The sequence below is a fragment of the Mastacembelus armatus genome, chromosome 5 (genome assembly GCF_900324485.2).
Source record: "Mastacembelus armatus chromosome 5, fMasArm1.2, whole genome shotgun sequence".
NCBI classification, from domain to species: Eukaryota; Metazoa; Chordata; class Actinopteri; order Synbranchiformes; family Mastacembelidae; genus Mastacembelus; species Mastacembelus armatus.
This window is the reverse complement of record NC_046637.1, coordinates 28269683-28293678: the sequence shown is the minus strand read 5'-3', so window position 1 is coordinate 28293678 and position 23996 is coordinate 28269683. Positions and strand designations below refer to the sequence as shown.

The window sequence follows — 23996 nt, the reverse complement described above, 5'->3', positions numbered from 1 at the left end:
GATATTTATTAAAGTGTCATTTTTGCCTGTGCTGTTAGTTTGTTTACACATGGCTCACCGCAGATACCTGAGCCCGGTGTTACAGGCGCAGCTGGTGCATGAATCCTCCACCATGCATGTACCTGCATCTGTCTGTTGTTGCAGCTGCTGTAGGTGTTGATGCCACAGAGACTTTGGTTTTTGGTTTTGTTTAGGAACGACAATCTTTCATTACAAAATCAGAGGAGTGATACATCCTGTCATTTAAATCATGAGATTCTACATTCAACAGTTTTGTTTGGTTTTTGTCAACAAATTTCACAAAAAGACTAAAATCAGCAAATAATCCCTGATATAACTTGTTTCACTGTTCCATTTACCTCAATTATCGCCCAAAGCCTTTAAAGATAGATAAAGATAGATAAAGATATACATAAATACATATATATAAATAGATATACTTTTTTGATCTCGGAGGAAATTCATGACTGTAGTTAATACTCAGCCAATCCCATGAACACAGTCCTGTTGCTGTAAATACTGCAGCTACAGCACCAAATGTGTATTTTTGTCCACAGCTAAAAATAGCAAATATTATGTTTACTCTGTATGAGGGAAATTTGCTGAAGTATTTACTTGAATTTGTGTTTTTAAACTAAATCTTTCATACACTTTAAAGCTTTTTATCATCAGTGTGAACCAGTGGACTGAGAGCCACAGTCGGGGACTACTTAGAGACCAGTGAGGTTTGGTTTTGGTCGTTTTGGCCAACTCTGATTTCACCCACAGCACTTAAGACTTTTCCTTTTCAGAGAGACTCATTTCATTCATCAAACACAGGATCACAATTATTTATCACTGCATCATCTCTGGGCCACTGGTCACTGCTGTAATGGGTCGTCAGTCTGAGGTTTGTCTGTCGTCTCTTTCAGATGGTGTCCACTCTGTGTCGGCCCAGTGTCTTCTCCAAGTCACGATCATCACTGATGAGATGCTGTCCAACAGCATCACGCTGAGGCTGGCCAACACTTCCCAGGAGCACTTCCTGTCCCTGCTGCTCGCCCAGTTTCTTGACGGCGTGGCCCGCGTGCTGTCCGCCGCGCCCGAGGACGTCGTCATCTTCAACATCCAGGACGACACGGACGTCAGCGCTCGCATCCTCAACGTCAGCCTGTCTGTGGCCGTGCCCGTGTTTGGGGAGGGACACCATCTCGGAGGCGACGGGCCCAGGAGAGGAGTTGAAAGCGGAGAGTTTTTCGGCTCCGAGGAACTCCAGGAGAGGCTGTACTTGAACCGCAGCCTTCTCGCCCAGATCTCTTCCCAGGAGGTTCTTCCTTTTGATGACAACATCTGCCTGCGCGAACCGTGTGAGAACTACATGAAGTGCGTGTCCGTGCTGAAGTTTGACAGCCTGGCGCCGTTCGTTGCTTCCGACACCATCCTCTTCAGACCCATCCACCCTATCGCCGGGCTGCGCTGCCGCTGTCCCACCGGCTTCACAGGAGACTACTGCGAGACGGAGATCGACCTCTGTTACTCGAAACCCTGCGGAGCCCACGGCGTGTGTCGCAGCAGAGAGGGCGGCTACACCTGCGAGTGCTTTGAGGACTTCACAGGTGAGAGCCCTCTTTCTACATAAACCTAATTACTGATGAAGCAGGTTTTTTTTTTTTTTTTTTTTTTCCGTCAGTCTCGTCTCATGGCCTCATTAACCCGTTGACCCCCTTTAGTTACAGCTGCCAATCAAGATTTTCATTCTGGCAGAGCAAATGTGCAGTTTCCAGGTTGTAATGATGGTGACAGATTTAACAGAGTTCACATCTGGAGCAGCTGTGGTGAGTTGACATACATGATATTGTGCTAGAAGACAAAGCTGAAGCTGACAGGTTCCTGCTAACGATGCTTGAGAAAGCTTGATTAGCTGCATGAAAAAGCAGTTTGAGTTTTGGGTTTTCTTGCCTTGGACTGGACAGTGTTTATGCCTCCATGCGTTCCCACTGAATAATATTTCTGACTCTATATGTGTGGTGCCACATGTGGCCAACAAAATGTTAATTTCTTCTGCTTCTCAAAGGTCCCACGGGAGCTGTAACGTCTACGTCTGTCCCGTTCACTCCCCCCCTCAGGTTTTTATTGAACCGGGCTCTTTATAGACGTAGCTGGTCCTGTGAGCTGATGACAGCAGCTTTGCAGACAAAGGCTGAGTGATGAGATATTGATCAGATCATCCATGTTGCAGTCAGCCACAGTGGACGTAAACACGAACAGACAGAGGCCTGTTTTTGCAAATTTCTGGTGAATTTGTAGACGTCACTTTCCTTAATCTGAACTGGATGCACCATCAGATTTACCTGTCGGGTCATGCAGAAGCCACTTGTGGCCTTTTTTATTTGAATTGTCGAAGTAATCACAGTACTCTGCTGAATATCCATTCCTGGCACTAACTTGTATACCTGCATACTTGCTCCCACCTACACTCAGAAAATGATCCTGAGCTGTGGGAGTGGATGGTGTTTCAGAGCTAACACTCAGAAGGCAGAGGAGTGATGATATAACAAGCTCTGTTTCCTCACTGATGCCTATTTTGGTGGCTGGGGATTTTCAGAAAGGTCTTTACTCTGTGTTGAATGTTTTGCAGAAAGAGAACAGCAGTTTCTCTGTCCAGAGCAGTGTCGCTGAGTGGAGCGAACGAAGGCCATTATTAATTATAGATGGCTACGGATGGAGAGTTCTCCCTGGCTGTGAAAAATGCCCCGTGGAAAAAAATATCTAAGATAAAAAAATATATAACTATATCCCAGAGCACACAGCATGTCAAAATAAAGGTTGCATTTTCAGCGATAATGAAGAATTAATTAACTACTGGCAGCAGAATTGCAAAGCAGTTGCAGGAATGATTCACAAAGGGTTAAAGACCGTCTGCTCGTTGGCTTTATGGTAAACAGAAAAAGTGGAAACAGAGTTGAAAGAGAACTAAAATATGCTAATGTTATACAGTATGAATATTAGGGTGGTTGCCTTATCTTTTTGTTGAGAGGTTAACTGGGTCAAATCCTGACTTTTTAATGTGATTTAAAGTTTCATCTTGTCTTTGAAGCACCGTGGCTTATTTAGTCTGATTATAGGGAAACACTATGTCGCAGCAGAATAGAAAAGCTTTATAATATATATATATAATATACAGTAATGTAGCTGTGAATAGTTGTTTGATTTGTCAACAAGCATCTACCACCATGTATTAACAATTAACACCTGATAACACAGTATAAAATACGTCTAATCATAAATCTTTAAGAAATCTGTGAAATCATGTCGACTCTGAGCACAAAGCTCAGAAGGAGGCACCTGATTTGTTCATGTCCATCATCATCAGCTGATAGTTTGGTCCATTTCAACACACACTGAGGATTAATATATGCAGTACAAGTACAATAATATAGTTTGTTCATATTGAGTTGTTGATAAAATAACATCAGGTTTCTTGTATTAGTTCACAAATGTACTATAGCGAGTCATTTATTAGCTGTTTATTCACTCAGTTGCCAGTTTATTAGGTACACTGAGCTAAAACAAATGCAGTCTAATAGTGTGGAGTGTTTCTGTTATTTTGTCCACACCATTTCTATCACTGAGGGTAGGTTAAATAACAGAATCATGTAATAAGACTATGAAATACTCCAAACCATTATAGGGTTATGTGATATAGCTGGATCGACTGAATGAAGGCAGAAGATATGGCAGGATGTGTAACTGGTGCCATATTCACTCTGTGCTTCATAACTGTAGTTCTGACGCAGGATCGTTACCTTCACGTGCAGATGTTCAGCAGCTGTGCACTTTGTCACTTAATGCAATAACCAAACTCAGAGTTGGTGAAGGATCATTTCACTTTCTCCTGGAGTAAAATCAGATTTGCACGTAAAAGAGACTCGTTCGTCTCCTGCTGAAAATGAGCAGAAAACGATGCCGTCGTCTTTGTGCTCTCGTTAATGGCTCCGCTTCCATTAGCCCTTGTCAAACATTAAAAGGTTTTTTCCACCTATTTATGCAGCTGTTCTCAAAGCCTGAAATAGTGTCGGCATTTGAGTGTGTGGGCTCACTCACTCAGAGTCCGGGTTGAGTGGCACTTATATATTCTTCTTACGCACCGCTGTGGGCGTCGCAGCTGAACTGCTGCTGCTTTTAACGTGAATCGACAGGGAGAGCGAACGTGTGAGAGGGAACGTGGGCATTGTTTGTTCAGCTACGGCAGCATCAACTGGGCAGACACCACTCAGCTCAGTCGTTTGGGGTTTGGACCCATATGCTGTTGGATCTGCTTTGCAGGACTTATATGATTTTATAGTTGATGACTTAAGATGTGTGAATCACAAAGTCAGAGCTGTTCAGGCAGGTTTTATTTGATGTACTTTCCTCTGTGATCCACTTTTATGCCTCAGTGAGTGTTTAGTTCATCAGTCTTCACACTGTGGGCTCAGTGTGGTGGGGTTTTCTGTGTGTGTGTGTGTGTGTGTGTGTGCGTGCGTGCGTGCGTGTGTGTGTGTGTGTGTGTGGTGGGGAACTGTTGGATCGTAGGCGTTGCCAGATGGTAGCAGGAGAGAAAATGAAAAAAGTGTAACCATCATCTTTGCTGCTGTGAGCGAGTGTTTTGGCTCGGCTGACTCATCCTGTAGACGCCGAACAACAGATAACGTCTGCGTTTGGTTCTCACGCAGGGTTTTCTCAAAACACACGGCAGAAGCGACACGTCTTTTTAAAGAACATCTGTATGAAAGTGACTGACACAGACTGTCCCACCTGTTTGTGACGACAGGTAACACACGACCTTTTCCCAGGTGAAAAGAAAGTCTGTTTTTTTTTGTTTTTATTCCATAATTGGTGCGTTTGCGTTTGTGGAGTTTTAATGTGCAGAGTCGCTTTTGGAACAAAAACTGAAGAACGTTCTCGCTCCCACTTTTAAATCCCCTCACACCAGCGTTTGGAACGACACCTGCCAAGCTCTGAAAGCCACTACAGTCTGCCTTTGAGAGATGGCATGATTAAAATAAATGTTGCCAGACACATCCTGGTGAAACGCTGTAATCACAGCATGTTCTGTCTCTGGGCTTTGCCAGCCTTCAGATTTTAAATTCTGCTGTGCTCTGTAATGATCTGTAAACGTTTATTAGTGAGGTTATTTTGTAAAATCTAAAAGGCAAATGCCAGAAAAGAAGAGTTTAATAATAAATGTGTATTCTTGGACGGTGCTTTGAGTTAAATGCTAACATTGGCTTTATAACATGCTCATAATCACAGGGCCTGCATTACTGTGCCACTGACGTTTATTAAGCACAAAGCAAAACTAAGACCATGGAAATTGAATTTCTGTGGTTATGTGGTCAAAATACCTGAACCACATTTTATGGAAAAGCATCTGATGTGCGAGATACTCGACCAGGAAAAGCCTGAGAGTCTTGTGACCTACAAAGAAAAGAACATGTGATCGTAGAAGCGTCTCAGGGTCATTTGTCTGTTGTTCTCTCATCATTTAGCATTTCCGTCCTGGGTGCCTGCCTCAGCTGAGGCTCTTTGAATATCTTCTCATTGACCTTCTTGTCATCACAGGAATCACCTCCTGTTTTTGAACGAACCGGAGTCGCAGTGAAAGTGGATGTTGCTCTCACCTTCCCTGAGCTTGGTGCTTTTGGTGCATCCATCAGGGATCCGCCCACACCGGTTCACTCTGCAGGAGTCACGATGCTTTTCTGTTACTTAGCAGCCCAGACACACCTGCTCAGGTTGGAGATCTCTGAGGAAAAGGCCACTGAAGTAACAGGTTGCACACGAGCAGTGCACAGTTTCACTATAACTCCTGACTGCTCCCTCGTATCGTTTGATCCTCCAACACCGAGAGCTGCTCTTAAACAAATACGAGCTGGTGTGGATTTTTAATGTGAATATCTGCATTTCAGTGAGGTGGTGGTCCAGCAAACATAGTTATTTAGTGTGTTTGTCACATTTGGTTGATTTAGCCTGAAAACCCTCTGGGCTCGATTTATAACAAACTACAAGACTTACACATTTCCCACAATGCTTTTGGCATGTAATTTGTCATCACTTTTTAATTTTGTATTTGAAAAAACAATATTTTTGCTAATACATAGGCAGAGCTGTTAATGTCTTCGACTTATGTTCCATCAGGTGATTTGCTTAAAGACAACTAATCACCTTTCACTGATGCTTGATTTACAATATATATTGATCCACCCAGTTGTTTCTTAATTATGAGCAGAAATGCTTATGTGGAACTAACAGCATGTAGATATATTGATTCAAGTGTGTAGATTTATTAACCAAAAGCACATATTGAGCAGCTCCATGCTGAAGCTTCTCCTCGTCTAAATACAAGCTGCTGCCTTAATGGTTCGTGCTGGCAGCAAAGACAGTGTGGGCACTGGGACGGACATACAGAGCAGAGGACACGTGTTTGAATTATTAATCAGGAGATTTTCTGTAACTGTGACTGTGAGCCGGTCCCCGCCCTTCAGTGCCGCTCACCTGGCAACGTAAGGCTGCGTTTCAGTAGCACCTGTGGTGCAGGACGATGCGTTTGGTGCTTTTGTGTAGTGAGGTAAAGCTGCTTAAGCCTGTACCAGGTTTAACTTTTAAATATGGATGTCGGCGTCTAAACTGCACCGTTTACTGCCTGCAGTAAGGTGCTGAATTAATAACGAGGGAGATTGTGCTGCTGGAGGTTTTAATTCCAGTCGGCAGCAGCTGTGATCACGAAGCATCGGTGAGATCGCGACAGACGCACAGGGTGCACTGCATGTTGCTGCTCCTGGGTGAGACATGGCACCCTGACATGTCGGAGCGTGTTAGGCCGCTTTGGCGAAAGGCGCACCTATAAAGTTGTCAGTGATGGCTCCAGGTTACTGGTGTCTAACAGTTCAGAAATAAATGTGCTGTATTTACTCAAATGGATGGATCAGGAGCCACGGGCCCCTGGGCACAGACATGTAAAAGGCCCCCCCCCCCCTCCTACAGACCCACAGCTTGTATTTCACTTTGTGGTTGTGTCTGTTTTATGTCAACCTTTACTCAGTTTACACCCCTTTGTAGTCGTTTTCCACTTATTTTACTCGTTTCGAGTTTCATTTGGTTGTGTTGCAAGTTTGCACAGTTGTTTTTCTGTCTTTGCTGTTGTTTTCTGTTTTGTATAGTTTTGCATTTAGATTTTTTCCTCACTTCGTGGCTCATTTTATAATTATTTGTTTGACTTTCCAACAGAAAGTCTAACAGTCCATCTGGTCAGTGGGCCCACCTGAACCTTTGGGCCCCTGGGCCCGTTCAGTAAAACACCCATGACTTAAATAACATTTCAATTTTATGATGCTTTATATTTCTACTACTCAGATTTCATAAATATTTTTATGCCTATGATAACCTCATAAATTATAGTATTAAAGACTAACCCAGTGGCTCTTTGAGCAAAAAGCAACAGATTGTTACTGTCCCTTTAATCATCTTGTGACCCCCTGAGAGGGCCCAACCCACTGTTTGGACACCACTCGACCGTTTAGCTCCACTCCGACCAGCAAACGCTATACTAACATGCTACTGTGTCAGTATTAACAGTCTCACCAGTTTTATTATAGATGATAATATTTCTGTACCAAAAGCAGGAAGTTTAATTTTAGTGGAGTATTTTTACACCGAGGGATATTGGCACTTTTACTGAACTTTATTGCTTAGTACTTTTTCTATTACTGAATAAGACATTTGAAAGCACAAATAACAAAATGTGTTTGGATGCGTGATGGCAATTCAAAGAAAGAACCTTTTAAAATCTACAATAGTGGAAGTTTGAGTCCTCGTCACGTAACAAAAAGCCATTGTGCCTGGCGTTATAAACGTTAGTAAATCTTTAACAAAAGGTTTTGCCTCTATGCTCTGCAGACTCTTTCCCAGAGGTGGGCGGTCAAAAGTTCATCAGAGGAATTCTCCCTCTTTAACAGCTGCCTAAACTTAGCAGACAAACTGTGCAGGCAGAGGACATAAACCAGCTGGGTAGGAACATGGGTCCAAAACCTGACAAAGGGTTTGCTAACCTGCAGCACATGAATGAGTTAATGCTCCGTATTCAGTAACAACCTTTTAAGTCACCTTGTTGTAATTGGCACATTTTATTTTGCCGTCTTCAGTAGAAGTTTTCTGTGGTTCAGAGTTATCGATAAATGCTCAGTCAGCATTTCTTGAATTTGTTTAGATGGAATAGCTGCACCCAGACAACAGCATCAAAATAAAGGCTTTCAGTGCACTGTGAATGGACTGATTGATAGTCAGAGTAAATAAGAGGCCTGTGTATCACTGGGGGTGGATGAAGGTGTGTGTGTGTGTGTGTGTGTGTGTGTGTGTTACAGTAGTGCTGCACACAGCGGAAGTCTTCCACACTGCTGACTGAGTGGCTTTGACACAAATTGCAGCTCACACATGGGAGGACGAGCAGTCTTGCCTGAGCAACTGCTGCAGCCTCCTGCACCGAGGATCCAGAAAAACAGCAAACTGGACCCCAGGGCCAAGGAAGATGAAGAGGAGAATAATGTGTGTCATGTTGGGCTGGAATAAAGATTCACTGTTAGTGTGTAACGGTTACGCACGTCTGACAGAAATGTGGTGATTTTCTTCTTTAAACCTATCGGCCACCTGACTTTACTAATTTTAAATGAAATGACTGTAATGGAAAATTAGATTTTTAGTTTTACTGAAGATTTAATGCAAAAAAAACATGCCACCACATGCAAACATGACATGTAACATTAAATCTGAGCTGTCACAGTTTCAGTCGTGGTCACTTCGATTTGAGCTTCGTCGTCCTGCTGTGACTTGAAGTCCTGTGTCTTACAGAACCTTTTATTATTACATTTATCTATTTCTTTTATTATTGACCATCTGCTGATTGTTTTCTCTGCAAAGCCTTAAATTGTCTTGTCACTGTCAGAAAAAGTCGTCAAATGTCTTACTTGTATTGATCAAACCAAAAATATTCAGGTTGTTTTATAGATAAAACAGCAAAAATTCCCATTTGAGGCTCGAATATTTTGGACATTTTTCCCTTAAATGAATAAATTGATTGACAGAAAATGCCTCTTTAGCTATTTAGATAGTTGATGAATCATTTAAATTGATTTATCATTTAAGTCAGCTTCTCCTTTGCTTCTCATTTATGATGTTTTGCAGCATTTACTCATCTTTTGAAACAGTCTAGATACTGACTTTACCTTGGAAAAACAGAGCGATCTATAGATAACACGCGTTTTAGCAGACTGTGATTTTACACAGTTTTCTCACATTTATCAAGAAGATGATTAGTAGATTAATCAGTTATGTGTTTGGGTTAGTTGCAGCCCTGTTTATGACCAATACAGTAATTGTAAGAAGGGCTGGGCAAGGTTTATTATGTAAAGCCTTTAAAATAGATTTGCTCTGGAAATGACTGTCAATGTCTGATAATATAATTCTGTCCTGATTGACATTGAAATAAAAAAATGACTTTGTGTCTCTAAGGGAGAAAAAGCTGAAAATGATCATAGTTACAATCTGCAGATAATGCAGTGATTTAGTTTGACAGTTGTCTAAATGCATAAACACTTTCAGCTCATTGTTGTGAGCCACCAGTTTGTCCCACTGACTGTGAATGCAGCACAAACTGTATCTGTGCTAACAAAGGGAGGAGTCATGCTGGGTGTGAATCTGCAGACACAGTAGAAACCAGTGTTTATAATTCAGTCAGATTTCCTCTCCTCAACTTAAATCGTCTATTTTCCATCCAGCAGTGTATATTTGACACATCTGTATATTAACAGTTCTGGTTCATACAGGCTGGATAATGTCAAACTATGTGGCAGCTGCAGTGACAGAGTGTCTGGGGTCCCTGAGGTGCAAACCACAGGGTGACTAAGGTGAAGCTGCTTGTCGCAAACATCATTAATCCTCGTTTTTCCTCCACCTTTCTCCATCTCCGTGTGCAGGAGAGCGCTGCGAGCTGTCGTCCCGCTCCGGCCGCTGTGCTCCAGGAGTCTGCAAGAACGGCGGCTCCTGTGTCAACCTGCTGGTCGGCGGGTTTAAGTGCGAGTGTCCACCGGGCGGCTACGAGAAGCCCTACTGTGAGATGACCACACGCAACTTCCCCCCGCACTCCTTCCTGACCTTCAAGGGCCTCCGCCAGCGCTTTCACTTCACCCTGTCTCTCACGTAAGCACCATAGACTTCCTGCAGCTCACCTGGTTCCCCTGCCCTGCTCCTTCACCTTTCAGTAATCGCTCCTCATCCACACCCAGTTCCTATTTTTGCATGCACAATCTCTCTGTGTGCTTCCCTCCCTCACATTTATGTAACTATAATAGTGTTTAATAGCAATAATGGGATCACTGAACAGTAGCTATCTCCAATAGAGTCAGATTACAGCACTATAAATAAGATAAATGGTGCTATCAATACTGTGCTACTGCTAAAATTTACTGTATATTAGAGGCTGCATGCAGTAGTGAAGCTATGTTTTCTGGAGAGGGGACATGAGGACGTTAGTCCTCGAGCCGAGAGTGAGTTGGACGTTATTACAGTCGGTGTCGGTCACTGAGGTGTGAATCAGCGCCTGTTTCAGAGAGATTTCATTCTTGTTTTTATACTTGAATTTAATTGAATTGGCTTAATTGCCAAAATGTATTTAGTCACACTGTTCCTGTAATTACCGTGAAGGTGGCAGGACCAACGAATGACCAGTTGATTTTATGCTGCACCCAAGCAGACCTGTCAAGTTAGACTGTTGTTTTTCTTATGAATTGATGACGTGAACTGAACAGTGATGCCAGTGTTAACGTTGGCACTTCCTCCTCCGGTCTCATGCCATAATTAGCATTCGGCAAAAGCAGCAAAGATTTGAGCCTAAGGTTCCTTTGTTTTCCACACAGCATGAAAATCTCTTGTGTTTTTCATGACTTTAGTTTTAAAAATAGACCAGATCTCATTTTTGTTTTTATTTCGCTTAAAGAAAGTGACTGTGAACCTTAATGTTCTACCACATTTTCAGTTGTGTGTAACTCATTTACAGGATACGCAGCTGATTTTGCCACATATGTCATTTCTCTTGCATGTGACGACCCTGTGAGGGTTTGAGTTAGTTGCAGGTAGAGGTTGAGACTGAATCATCATTTTTGGGTATTTATGTGTAGCTGAACATTTGGAGGAGGTTTGTGGAGGTGGAGCAGATGAGCTATATAACACATGCAAAGGCAGCGGGACCAACAGCCTGCGTGAATCATCTACGTGATGAAATGTAATCAATGATGAAAGCCATCCGCTCTGTTTGATATGTGTCACAACAAGTGACAACAAGTATCACGTCTGGATTGTTTTCACAGAGAATATGTCCAACCATTTCGCTTTATTTATTGTGGTGCTTGTCACCTTAGACGTGCTTGGCAGGGGTTGACACTCACAGTGGCAGCTGGTGGAAATAATATCCCCCTTGTGAGCTTTGTGGACTCGGCCCTTCTTTAAGCGAGGCTCATGTGACGGGCTTTTTTTCATCGAGAACCACTCAGACCAGTTTTGAAACCAGTCTACGCTGCATTGGCAGGTCTGAGAAACTGTGGAGTAGCTGCTGTGTAAAAGGTGTTGGTACTGAAAGCTCGAGGCAGGTGAGGTCAACGAGTGTCTCCGTTACCTGAGTCTGCGCTGGTCGGGTTTCTCTCAGAAAGAGCCTCTGTTATGATGAACAGCTCAGGATGCGGATCTTGTTCACTTAGTCTCTTTCTGTCACAACTTTGGCTCTGGAGCTCTGCAATTAAGGTTAAGATTTCACAAAAAGTACAGTGCAGGGACAGGCACTCGCCAGATCTGAACAGATTATAGTGCTAATATTTCTAAGAGTGATCTTTCTCTTAGGCTCTTTTGAGAACTGAACTGTGACTGAACCGACGTGTAGGTCATGACTTAACCCGTGCAGGGTTAGGACTGTGCAGGAGCATTAGCAGCTCTATGAAGTTACACACACACACACACACACACACACAGTGGTGCTTTAAGCTAAATACTATTTGAGTGTGCTAACATTTTCAAGCCCATACTGCTTCCATGTCAACAGATTTCAATTGTTTTGAGGATATTTGGTCATAAACCAAAGAACTGGAAGAGTTAAATTGTGATACGATGATGATACGAGATGAAAAGTTAAATGTCGGAACCAAATATCAGGCCATAAATATGTGGAAGTGGAAGCTTCAGTGACTGTTAAATAAAAATATAAAGTTGCCTGGACCTTAGTGAGGGGCGGTGTGGTGCCTTAGTGGTTAGCACTGTTGCCTCACAGCAAAAAGGTTCCTGGTCTGAAACCCATCAGGGGCCTTTCTGTGTGGAGTCTGCATGTTCTCCCTGTGCTTGTGTGGGTTTTCTCCAGGTACTCTGGTTTCCTCCCACAGTCCAAAAACATGTATGTCAGGTTGATTGGTGACTCTAAATTGCCCATAGGAGTGAGTGTGAGTGTGTGAGGTTGTTTGTCTCTATGTGGCCCTGTGATGGACTGGGGACCTGTCCAGGGTGGACCCCTGCCTTTCACCCAGAGAGAGCTGGGATAGGCTCCAGCAGGTCCCTGGGACCCTGGTTCAGTATCTAATCTAACGCTGATCCTCGTGTCTTTATCTCATACTTATATATTGTAAAATTCACAATGGGCTCATCTTTTCCTCCCCACTACACTTCGGGTGCATTGCAGCATGTAAGCATAGCATGACACAGTTTCCTGCATAAGGGCAGACTGGTTGTTATTTTTACTGATGGCTGCCTAATGTGTCAGGCGGTGATGCCAGTTGGGTCAGTATTTAGTTCCAGCTGATTACTCATAGTAGTCCCAGAGTTCAGAGGGCAATGTGGAGAAACCTTTTAAATCAATATGACCAAGACTCCTGAGGAGAACTAGAGTCTGGGTCATAATTCTGTTCCTGTATTTTTACGGGGGGTGTATCATCTGCCTCGTTGCTCTGTCTGTGCTCTCTTTTTTCTCTCTGCCATTATAATCAGCTGCAGCATCGACATCCTTTTTCCTCTGAGGTTGCGATCATGGTTTTCCTCTGTAAGCAGGTCAGCAGTGCTGTGCCCCCTGGCCCTTCTCCAGCCCAAGATTACAACCCACATACAGTACACCCTGAAAGAGGGGGGGTGGGCTGCTGCTCGTAGTGACGGGACGTCCTTCCTCTAAAAACAGCTTGGATGGACGGTGCGGCTCCATTTGGGCTGTGATAAAGTTTGTGTTTGACACAAATTGAGACAGAGATAATTACTCTTAAGGAAAAAATAAGCTTAATGTTAATGAAGTAAACGTGAGCCAGAGGCCCCTCAGCTGGCAGATGTGCACAGGAGACTCATTCTTGGGTCCCCACTGGGACGGATACTGAAAAAATGAGGTAGTTAGAGCTGGATTTAGTTTTTGTTTCTTAGTCTTCACACAGGATCAGATTTACGACTGCAGAGCACAGATGACAGGTAGAGTGTGATATTTTTAGCCTGTGGGCTCCACCACATTCTTCGACAGGTTGGCAGTCTGGTCCCAGAGTTGGAACCGTGTTTTTTCAAATTTGCATTAATATACCAGGATCATGTGCCACAATGGCCCCACATGCTCAGGTTTCCTCACTGGCGGTTGTCTATGTTCTCCACCAAGCTGTCATTACTCTCAACTGTCTGAGACAACTTGTGTGCCGCTTCTTTGCTTGCAGTAATGTGTTTCCCGCACCCTGCTGCTTTGGCATTGGCCTAGTTTTCTGTCTCTGTGTTGTAATGTGTCATTTAACGTGGCTCTGTGATCTCTATTCATAGACGTTTTGTAGTCGGTGGTTGTGTCTGTGCTGCAAATGTTACTTTTTCATCCATCCGTTGCTTTGTGCTCACATTTTTAGCTCCTTATCTGTTCGCTGATCTTTATAGAACATTGTAAAATCATTAGTCCTCTTCAGAATAATGAGGAGAGAGAGCAAACCAAGGTGAGGACATGGTATAGATATTTTTAAATAGGTCAAACCCGACCATCGCCCCCTTCCTTTGTGTGTCGTCTGTTATCTGTGAATACAGACATTGAATGGAAAGCATATAATATACGTCAGTAATTGTGTCATTTGATATGTTTATTTTTTAAAAAGCTGTATTTTTCTAATCGACATGCAAGTCTATTTGTTCCTAATCTCCTCTGTTTAAAAATGTGGTTTTGTTTTGTTTTTTAAAAAGTCTAAATCATTTTCTAAAATAGTTTTTAGATGTTTTTTTCTGTATTTATTGGGGACTATTTTCTGTCACAAATTAATGCACATGAATTCACACACAAAACTAACGTAACATATTAACAACAAAACAGTTAAAGTTCCCGTCTGAGGTAGTGAACAAAATGAAATGAATTGTTTTTGTTTTGTTTGTTTTCTCAGATTTGCCACCAAAGAGCCCAACGGTTTGTTGCTGTATAATGGCCGCTTCAATGAGAAACACGACTTCATTGCCATGGAAATTATCAACGAGCAGATACAGCTCACCTTCTCCGCAGGTGAAACAGCAATTAGTTTATTTATGCAATGTTACTTTGCATTTTCATACTGTCATTGCACTCAGTGTCGATTGTTTCCCAGGTGAGACCAAAACTACAGTTTCCCCGTACGTCCTCGGAGGTGTCAGCGACGGCCAGTGGCACGTGGTCGACGTCCACTACTACAACAAGGTCACACACACACACACGGATAGATTAGATGTATTGATTGATAGATATATTGATTGATAGTCAGATAGATGCTTGTCACTTCAAACATGCCAGTTAAAGGAATAGTTCAACATTTCTAAATATGTTTCTTTGTTCTTTGTTGTTAAATAAGAAGATTGATTGACAGCCATGCTAACCGTCTGTTTCCAGTCTCTATGCTAAGCTAAGCTAACCAGCTGCTGCCTGTAGCTTCATACTGAGTTCACTGATATGATCAATCAATCTGCTAATTTAACTCAATGCAAGAAAGAAAGTTCAAGTTCAGGATGAACTAGTTGAGCTTTTATTTTGTTTACTATGGTTAGATTTCAGCTGAAACATGATCTAACAGCTAAATGACCTTCCCTGCCTCAGGTGTAGCAGCACAGTGCCAGACATAGTCACTGACAATCTTCAGAGTGAACTCAGGTCAGTAGTTTTCATGTAGACTTGAGCAGCAGTGAGTGGCAGCTGACAGAGGACTGACTGTGGTGGGTGGAAACCAGAGCGCAGACTGGAGCTGTGTAAGTTTGTTGTTCTGCCTGTTTAGTGCTGCTGCTTAAAGAATTACCGCTGACAGGCTGATGATGTGGAAAACAGCCAGCGTACCAACTAGACACTGACGATGGGACAGACGGGAGACGAGGGGGTTGGTGAGCAGATTCAGACTGGGCTAAATGTGTGCGCCTAAGACATTTCTCTGCAACAGCTCAATCAGTGGAGAAATGTGTGGAGCTGTTGTCTCTGCTCTCTCAGTATTTTCCCACCCAGGACCAACACACAGGATGTCACATTTTGGTCTATTGAGGAAGTCACTTTGCATCATAAAGATGTTGCCAGGCAACACCCCCACTGTGCACACTTTCTATGCAGCGTCTATGATGCAAACATGGCAATGTCACTTTTCAGCCAGCAGAAGTGATAAAGGCCGAGAATCTTGTCGACTCTTTAATGAAAACTATTTGATTTTTGGCCAAAGAGAAATTATATCCTCATTAATCACCTTGTTACAAAGCCCCAAAACCAAATGACTCACATTATTTATTTCTAAAGTGAGCTGCATGTTTGAGGATGATCCACTGTGTGAGGGTTGCATGTAAACAAAACAACTGTACGGCAGGTAGAGGTGCATCATGCAGATGTTGTCATGTGACGTTTCCGAGCAGCTGATCAAATGTCAAATGAGTCTGAAACAACCTTTTATCAGGATAATTCAGATAATTTAGGGTCATATACTGTAAACTGGTTTATAATGTAACTGTGAGGAACTTTCATTTAGTGGTGACAGAAAGTTACACTGATCTAAGTGTGAGCAAACTCCTTGATTAGTCTGCACTACTCCTTTAATTGATCAATATTATTATGTGCTGTATTGCATCACACAGAGAGGAGTTTCTGTTGTGCAGCCTGTGTGTGTTACTGTAGGTGTGTACGATATAATAGAAACACCTGTCGGTATAATGCAGTACAGGTTCACAGCACCACAATCCACAGCCTCTGTATTAATCCTATAATTGAATCAACATCTCTCCAAACCCAGTTCAGCTTCATGAAGGGTGGACCCATGGTAGTCTGACTCTGCATTAGCATACTTTCAGTATTACACATCCCAGTACTGTCCAGGCAGCTGAACTAATCCTCCCTCTCCATGTTCCACATCCTGAGAGTCGCTGAGGTAGAAACACGGCTCCTCCCACCAGAGGTATCCCACGGTGGCCCGCTCTGACCCGTCCCTGTCCGCAGGGGGTGGGGCAGCGTGAGGCGGGAAGGGGGCATTTTAGATTGAAATGTGGCTTTCAGGGCGGTGGGGGACTGTGGAGAATGGCAATGACCGCTGCCTTTGTGTTTGGCTCCGCTTCCTTTGGGATCATGGGCAGTGAATGATGTGGCCCCGGGGAAGGTGCCTCTCTCTCTCTGTTCTCCAGCGAGGACAGAAAACTGGAGCAGGAGAGGAGCGAATGGTGGGTAAAGAAAAGCCGGGAGAAGTATTGACTCTGCCTTTGAACGGGGACAGCGTGCTTCAGGCTCGTCCGATCTTGTTGCTATGGTTTTTCCAGTCAATCTTAGATCCCATATTTGTGTTGCTTTCTGCCATGCTCCTCCTGCCCAACCCCTGTCACCTTCTGTGACAGAGAACTCATCTTCCCATAATCCCCTGTAGCGGTGAGCGGGAGCAGTGTTTAATGTGGTCCTGAGCAAATATGTGCGCTCCAATCAGCGCTGACAGGACGGGGTTTTGTGCAGCAGAAAGACGTCCTGACAGACGGTCATTATTGGACAGTCAACAGCCGTGACTGATGACAGCAGAGGTCAGTGAAAGGAGCGTCCAATCTGGAGCGCTGCCTGTTTCTGAGCTTTCACAGGGAAAAGAGCAACCGTGGAAAAGAGCATGTCGGATGATTTCACCTTTGGCAGTTCACACGGTGTGTTTACTCGTTTCATCATCGGCAAATTTGTAACAAATTGGCCTCAAGAAACTTCAACAGAAAAATAAAAGCCACCTCTAGTCTCTTTCTGCATCTATTGAACATGTCGGTGCTGAACAGTCAGGAGGTTCACTCTGTGGGAACAGTGTTCGGTAACAGGGCGTGGTGTTAACAAAAAATCTTTGTACAGCTCAGAACCGACAACTCTGAAGATACTAACCATGTTATTATTAAATTATTGCTATGAAATTAAGCAAACATCCATAACACTAGTGTTGGTGAGTACAGCCTCACTGAGCATTGGTCTGGTTTATTAGCATCTGACTGTTTTACAGCATCAGTGCTTCAGAAGCAGCGATGATCCAGGTGTCTCAGCTCTTCTACCTCACACGGACTATATTGGACCTCAGCTACAGAGCTTCAGTCCAATATACTCGGACAGAAAACCGTCGCAGAGAAAGGAAACTGTGTCTGTTGCTTGAGCTAAAATGATCTTTGCCATCACTGTATTGCTTTGTCCTAATAAATCCACTCTGACAGGTTTGGCACCAGCCAACAAAATCTCTACCAGGCTGCATTTGGGACTAGACTTCATGACAGCAGAGTGGAAATTATAATTCCTGAAGGATTTTTTTAGTTTAACTTAATGTAGGACTAAATAGTCAACAACAAAAAGCTTATGTGTGTTTTGAAGCTGTCAGCAAAGAGCCAGTTCATCAGTCCATCTCAGTCTGCACATGGGGTGAGCTAATTCCTGCTAAGTCCTGTCCGACCAGCTGACGGCCCAGCGCCTCGTCCTCGGTCGCTGCTCTCTGCTCACAGCACCATCTTGAACCCACACTCAGGGTTAATGCGAGCTCCGCGTGACCTCGGAGAACCGGGGCAGATTGAAAAGAGGTCGCAACCTTTTATTGACAGGATCATCATTCTCGCCCTGCAGGCCCCTCCCCCTTTTGTTGCTTCGCCTATTGATTTCTCAGACAATGAAGAAGATCCTTTGTCGACAGGGCTGGTGTCCTGCAGAGAGCAAGCCCTGCTCCTGTGTGTGTGTGTGTGTGTGTGTGTGTGTGTGTGTGTGTGTGTGTGTGTGTGTGTGTGTTTGCCAGCCACTGCCTGTAGCTGTTATGATATGAATTATTAAAGCAGGAGCTTAGTAGGGACTGAACCAAGTGTGATGCAAAAGTCATTTGTTGTTTTCCAGTTTGAGAGCTGCACTTTTAATCTGGCTCATGATGTTATTTACAGTTTAGCACAGGCTGAAGGGCTGGAAGCTAGAAGTCCTATTTAAATGACGAGTGACCAGAACGAGCATTTTGACAATAGCAGGGTGGGAATAAAAAGATTTTCTTTGTCTGAGGCGTCTTCTAGGAATTCTTCAATAAAATAAGACTTTAGGACAGAACACAGGACAGTCTTTACTCTGTCCATCTAAATCATCTAAAGCAAACTATTTATACTGTTTCTGCACAACCACATGAATTGAAAACACAGATTGTATTGGCAAATACAAAATGACCCTGTGGTGCTTTTTAATCCTCACTGTGTTAACTGAAATATACGTAAGGTGCTCAATAATTTGTCTTCATGAGTGTGTGTCTTTCTGTCCCCACAGCCGATCCTAAACCAGGCCGGCCTGCCGCAGGGCCCCTCGGACCAGAAGGTCGTCGTGGTGACGGTGGACAACTGTGACGCGTCTGTGGCCCTGAGGTTTGGGCACATGATCGGAAACTACACCTGCTCCGCTCAAGGCAGCCAATCAGGATCCAAAAAGTAAGCCCACCTCAGGAGTGAAGTCCTTTCACTGAGAAACTCCAGAAACAGCTGAATTAACGACATGAGCAACCTTTTCTCTTTGCTCTGCTCGTTTCTTCTGTATTGGCTTCACTAATTTAATTGCTTTACTTTCTTTGCAGTCGGCTCATTAAGATAAAGTGTAAACTTGTTTTGGAATAAACCTCCACGTCTCCAGGGTTTTAGCTAATCTTTGCTTTTTTCCTCTTCATTGGGATGTTGGGATGTTTATTCTTTTCTGTTTTCATCCTCAGGCCAAAAAAAAAAAAACAAACTGTAAAACTATCTCTGATGAATTTTTCATGTGCTGTTTTTCTCCGTGTTTGTGTCGAACAAAACTACAAGTATACAAAAGTTGATGGCTTCTGTGTTGTCAGATCTCTGGACCTGACCGGCCCCTTGCTCCTCGGAGGAGTCCCCAAACTTCCAGAAGATTTTCCCGTTCGCAACCAGCAGTTTGTGGGCTGCATGAAGAACCTTCGTATTGACAACCAGCACATAGACATGGCCAGCTTCATCGCCAACAACGGCACTGTGCCAGGTGTGCAGCATGTTGACCCGTCCTTTGCTGTATCTTTGAAAGTGTCAAACAACGTTTACTGTTAGAGCAGCCAAGAAGGAAGAATAACGCTGAGTAGAATGAGAACAGCTGGGAAATGATCATCGTACCTTCTAGGAATAGTTCATTCACTGCTTTGATGAAATAATGAGGCAGGGCAGATCAAACAGAGAGATCAGCCTCTCATTTTCTTGTCCTCCCAGGATGCTCTGCCAAAAGACATTTCTGCAACAACAACCCGTGTCTGAACGGCGGAACCTGCGTGAACCTGTGGGGCTCCTTCAGCTGCGATTGCCCCCTTGGCTTCGGAGGCCAAAACTGTGAGAGAGGTGAGTGAGTGGAGAAGAGAAGTGCAGCACTCACATGAGAAGTGAGCTCTGACGTGGAAAATGAACAGGTGTGGAAACAAGCGACTGTCCATTTGCATTTAGGAATGGCAGGTAGAAAATCAGCTGCCTGCAGATGACGATCAGATCGGTGATCATCACACACGTCCCTCTTTTTTTAGACACGACTGTCAGTAATTTTAAGGCCTGATTTCTGACAGAATCATCAGCGTCACTTGTGAGGAGCAGTATGTTTGAGGTTGAATTTCCTCTGGCTCAGATGATGCTGAACTCATTTAAGACCAATTGCGACAAACTCTGCACAGCTGAAGTTTCTTTCCCCGTGTTCTCTAGAGTCTGTTTTTGTTTCACCTGAGCTGCTGCAGCTGTTTCCTATGGAGATTTATGGTTGACAGCAATTTGAGCAGAGTCATGTAAAAGACTGTAGCACAAAAAGATCAACTTGTTTTCAGTCAGTGAGCAAAGAAAGATGCACTTAAACTTAAAGTTTTCTTCATGCAGGTTGAGGATAGAGGTGGGCTAGTCGTTCCTTAGCAGGGTAATGGAGATGGATATTCAAATAAGAACAGGTGTGTTGCACAGAGCACGTGTATAAAGAAACAGTGGAGATGGTGATGAGATGGTGAGAGAGTCTCATTCTGATCTCCAAAGGTGATTTAACGACCAGAATATTAGAACCAGTCACCATCACCATTGAAGGTGATATTGTTCAGACACCACTGTAGCAGAGGGTCCACAGATGTGCTGCACCTGTAGGTTTGTTTGCTTTCGCTCCTGTATGTGGAGCCTGTGCTGCTGTTCCATCAACCTGGGAGGGTCATGATCCTCACGTCCTTTAACAGCAACACACAGTCCTACTTGCTGTTGTGCTGTATGATGCTTCAGAGGGCATATTAACACACTCCACCAGTTTGTTCTGAGCACCCAACAAAGGCTGGACACCTGTGGGAACTATTGGAAGGTGATATCACCTATTGGAACTATTTTTTTTACCTTTGGCACTTCACCACTTTGTTTTGTAGCATTTCAGGTTAAGCTCTGGGTGTGCAGTCCTTAAATTAACGTGTACAGGAGGTTATTGGCTCAGATAAAAATAAAACACTTCTTAAGGAATGTTTAGTATTTTTACACATCTGTTCAATCTTATGTGTGAATGTTTTGGTTTGGTTATTCTCTGGGTTGGGAATTCTTTGGTAAGGCTAATATTTTCTGTTTGTGCATTAGACGTTTCGTGTTTCCACATATTGAACCGCGATTTAAACTGACTTTTAATGTGAGCTCAGAGAAACTTAGCAGGGTCAGAATCAACAAACAGCACAGGTCTGACCTGAGAGCGACTTTGATCACGTGCTGTTTTAAATTTGACCTCAGTGTCCTTGTATGTCATAGCCCAGAAGTACTGATGCATATTTTTAGTCTGTGTCCATTGCAGGTGCTGGGCTGTTTTCTGGAAATGTCAGATTTGAGTTTAGACAGAAGCTGCAGATAAAGTAAAGTGTAATAATGTGAGCAGGGAACATACTGGACAGTAATGACTCACTGTCTCCTGCCTTCTCGTTAACGTTTCATCTGTTTTTTCACCATAGTCATGCCCAGCCCGCAGCGTTTCCTGGGCAACAGCCTCCTGCAGTGGGACAACCTGGCGGCGGCGGCGGCCTCGGTCCCCTGGCACGTCGAGCTCATGTTCCGCACGCGTCAGGCCAGCGCCACGCTGCTGCACATCTCGTCTGGCCTGCAGCACAACCTCACCCTGCAGGTGAGATCAACATGTGGTTACAACTTCTCTCCTGCACATTTATACACACAGACACACATTATTTCAGTCTAGGGCCGTTTTACAGTGACCACAGCGCTACAATACACAGAAGTGTCAAGGAATCCTTAAGAGAGTAAGAATCACTATGAGGATACTTTAATGGACAAATGTGTTTTGTTCTTGCCGGCCAGTTCAGCTGATCAGGAAAGTGCAGTAAACCAAGATTCTGTAAAATACATTTCATCATCCATGACATCAGTCTTCACCTGAAACCTCAAGAGACAACAAAAACTTAGAAATGAGGCTCCACCTGTTGGCCGTGTGCGTTGGTGCACACCTCTGAGTATCAGGGGACTCTAAGACTAAATATGCCCCATGAAAACAACATATGCAGCTACTTTTAACTGTCCAATAATCTATTTCCAGCTAAATCAAGGTTTGAGTCTCTGTTCATCATGTGATACAGTGTTGATTCTTGTGGTTGCTCCCCCCGTCTGTTATTGAATATCAGTTCAGTCCTGGTTTCTCTTCCCTTTTCTTGGCTCCCTCTCTGCTCCTGTAGGTGCGTGGGGGGAGTGTGTTGATGGGGCTGCACAGGGGCGAAGACTCGACGCTCTCTCGCGTGGAGGAGGTGCTGGTGAACGATGGAGACTGGCATCATTTGCAGCTGGACATTAACAGTTTGGGAGGAGCAGGAAACCATCACAAGGCTGTGTTGTCAGTTGATCATGGACTCTACCTGGTCAGTTGGACCCTCATAGTCGCTGTTAACGCCTGTGAATAACATTCTTGTAGTTTTGCAGCCATAAAGTCTGTGTTGTCCCTTGTCAGGCCAGTATGGAGGTTGATGGGCAGCTGCAGGACTCCAAGCTGAAGACTGTGAGTGTGGGTGGTTTGGCAATGCCTGATGGGAAAATTCAGCATGGTTTCCGTGGCTGTATACAGGTTGGTCCCCTCTACAGAGCCTGTTCACGTCGGCGTTCATACTTATGTCAGACAACCTCCAGTATTTTACTGGTTTGTGACGGTTACATGTTGTTTTAACAGACTTTCATTGACTCTATCCGAATTTCCATATGCACTTCACTAATTAAAACAAATCCCCTACCTGAGTCCCAAAGTATCTGCAATTTGTGAGCGACAACCGTCTGGGTGTAATGTGGTTCCACGGATCCATACGAGTGATTGGTTGCGTCCTGGCAGGGTCTGCGTGTTGGCGGAGCTCTCGGTCTGTCTCAGGCCAGGAAGGTGAACGTGGAGCCAGGATGCAGCGTGCCCGACCCCTGCAGCTCCAGCCCCTGTCCCGTCAACAGCTACTGCAACGACGACTGGGACAGCTACTCCTGCACCTGCCTCACAGGTCAGTCTGCGGACACGTTTGCCCGTTTTAATACAACTTGTTTAGCTGTTTTCATTTGTGAGTCAAAGTTGTCGTCATTCATACAAACATCTGTCACAGTTTATTATATTAATAACCACAGTCCTCTCCATTTTGTTAACAGGGTACTACGGCAGTAACTGCACTGATGTATGCTCTTTGAACCCGTGCCAACACGAGGCCACGTGCACCAGGAAGCTGAGCGCCTCTCGTGGTTACACCTGTGTCTGTCCCAGCAGCTACTTTGGCCATTACTGCGAGAAAAAGTACAGTTTTCCAAACTTCCGTTGGACTGTTTGTGTTTCCGGTGGTCAGTCTGCAGGCGCATTAACGAAACGGACCACGTGTATCCCCACAGGACCGACTTGCCGTGTCCCAGAGGTTGGTGGGGTCACAAAACCTGCGGCCCATGTAACTGTCAGACAGACAAGGGCTTTGATTCCGACTGTAACAAGACCAGCGGAGAGTGTCGCTGTAAGGTACGTTGACTGATCCATCAGTGTGTGTGTGACGTGGACGCGTGAGTTTCTTCTTCCTCCAGTCAGTTTATTATTTTTAGAGTTTAGGAAAATGCAGAGTGAAGACTGAGACTCTCGTCCATCAGCGGCCTGATGTTTGCGAATACGCAGCTGCAGCTCGTCATCGCTCTCCAGTGGAAACAGATGTGTGAAGACACAAAAGGCCAATAATGACAAATGCATTTTAAACTGTTGATCAGCACTTGCTCTCTCAATCATGTTTCCAGGACAATCACTATCGCCCCGAGGGCAGCGACAGCTGCCTGCTGTGCGACTGCTACCCCGTCGGCTCTTTCTCCAGAGCATGTGACCGGGAGAGCGGCCAGTGTCAGTGTAAACCCGGTGTGATCGGACGCCAGTGCGACCGCTGTGACAACCCGTTTGCTGAGGTTTCTCCTAATGGCTGTGAAGGTCAGCACACGTCAGACCACTGTCACGTCCCTGTGAAGCTTAATTCATAATCCCTGTTTCATTATAGCTACAGATA

The 23996-nt window shown here is 44.2% G+C and overlaps 1 protein-coding gene across 2 annotated transcripts in view; it reads left to right on the top strand.

The window, feature by feature from the left end:
• Positions 1 to 23996, top strand: part of celsr2 (cadherin, EGF LAG seven-pass G-type receptor 2) — a 56252-nt gene that overhangs the window by 17498 nt on the left and 14758 nt on the right. For both annotated transcript variants that reach the window (XM_026306469.2, XM_026306468.2), the window contains exons 2-15: positions 912 to 1595; positions 9990 to 10212; positions 14430 to 14545; positions 14628 to 14716; positions 18773 to 18930; positions 19329 to 19492; positions 19714 to 19839; positions 21444 to 21613; positions 22176 to 22355; positions 22445 to 22558; positions 22817 to 22973; positions 23116 to 23257; positions 23350 to 23470; positions 23737 to 23920. In XM_026306469.2, the coding sequence (XP_026162254.1) occupies positions 912 to 1595; positions 9990 to 10212; positions 14430 to 14545; positions 14628 to 14716; positions 18773 to 18930; positions 19329 to 19492; positions 19714 to 19839; positions 21444 to 21613; positions 22176 to 22355; positions 22445 to 22558; positions 22817 to 22973; positions 23116 to 23257; positions 23350 to 23470; positions 23737 to 23920 (2628 nt within the window). The remainder of the gene's footprint in view (positions 1 to 911; positions 1596 to 9989; positions 10213 to 14429; positions 14546 to 14627; positions 14717 to 18772; positions 18931 to 19328; positions 19493 to 19713; positions 19840 to 21443; positions 21614 to 22175; positions 22356 to 22444; positions 22559 to 22816; positions 22974 to 23115; positions 23258 to 23349; positions 23471 to 23736; positions 23921 to 23996) is intronic.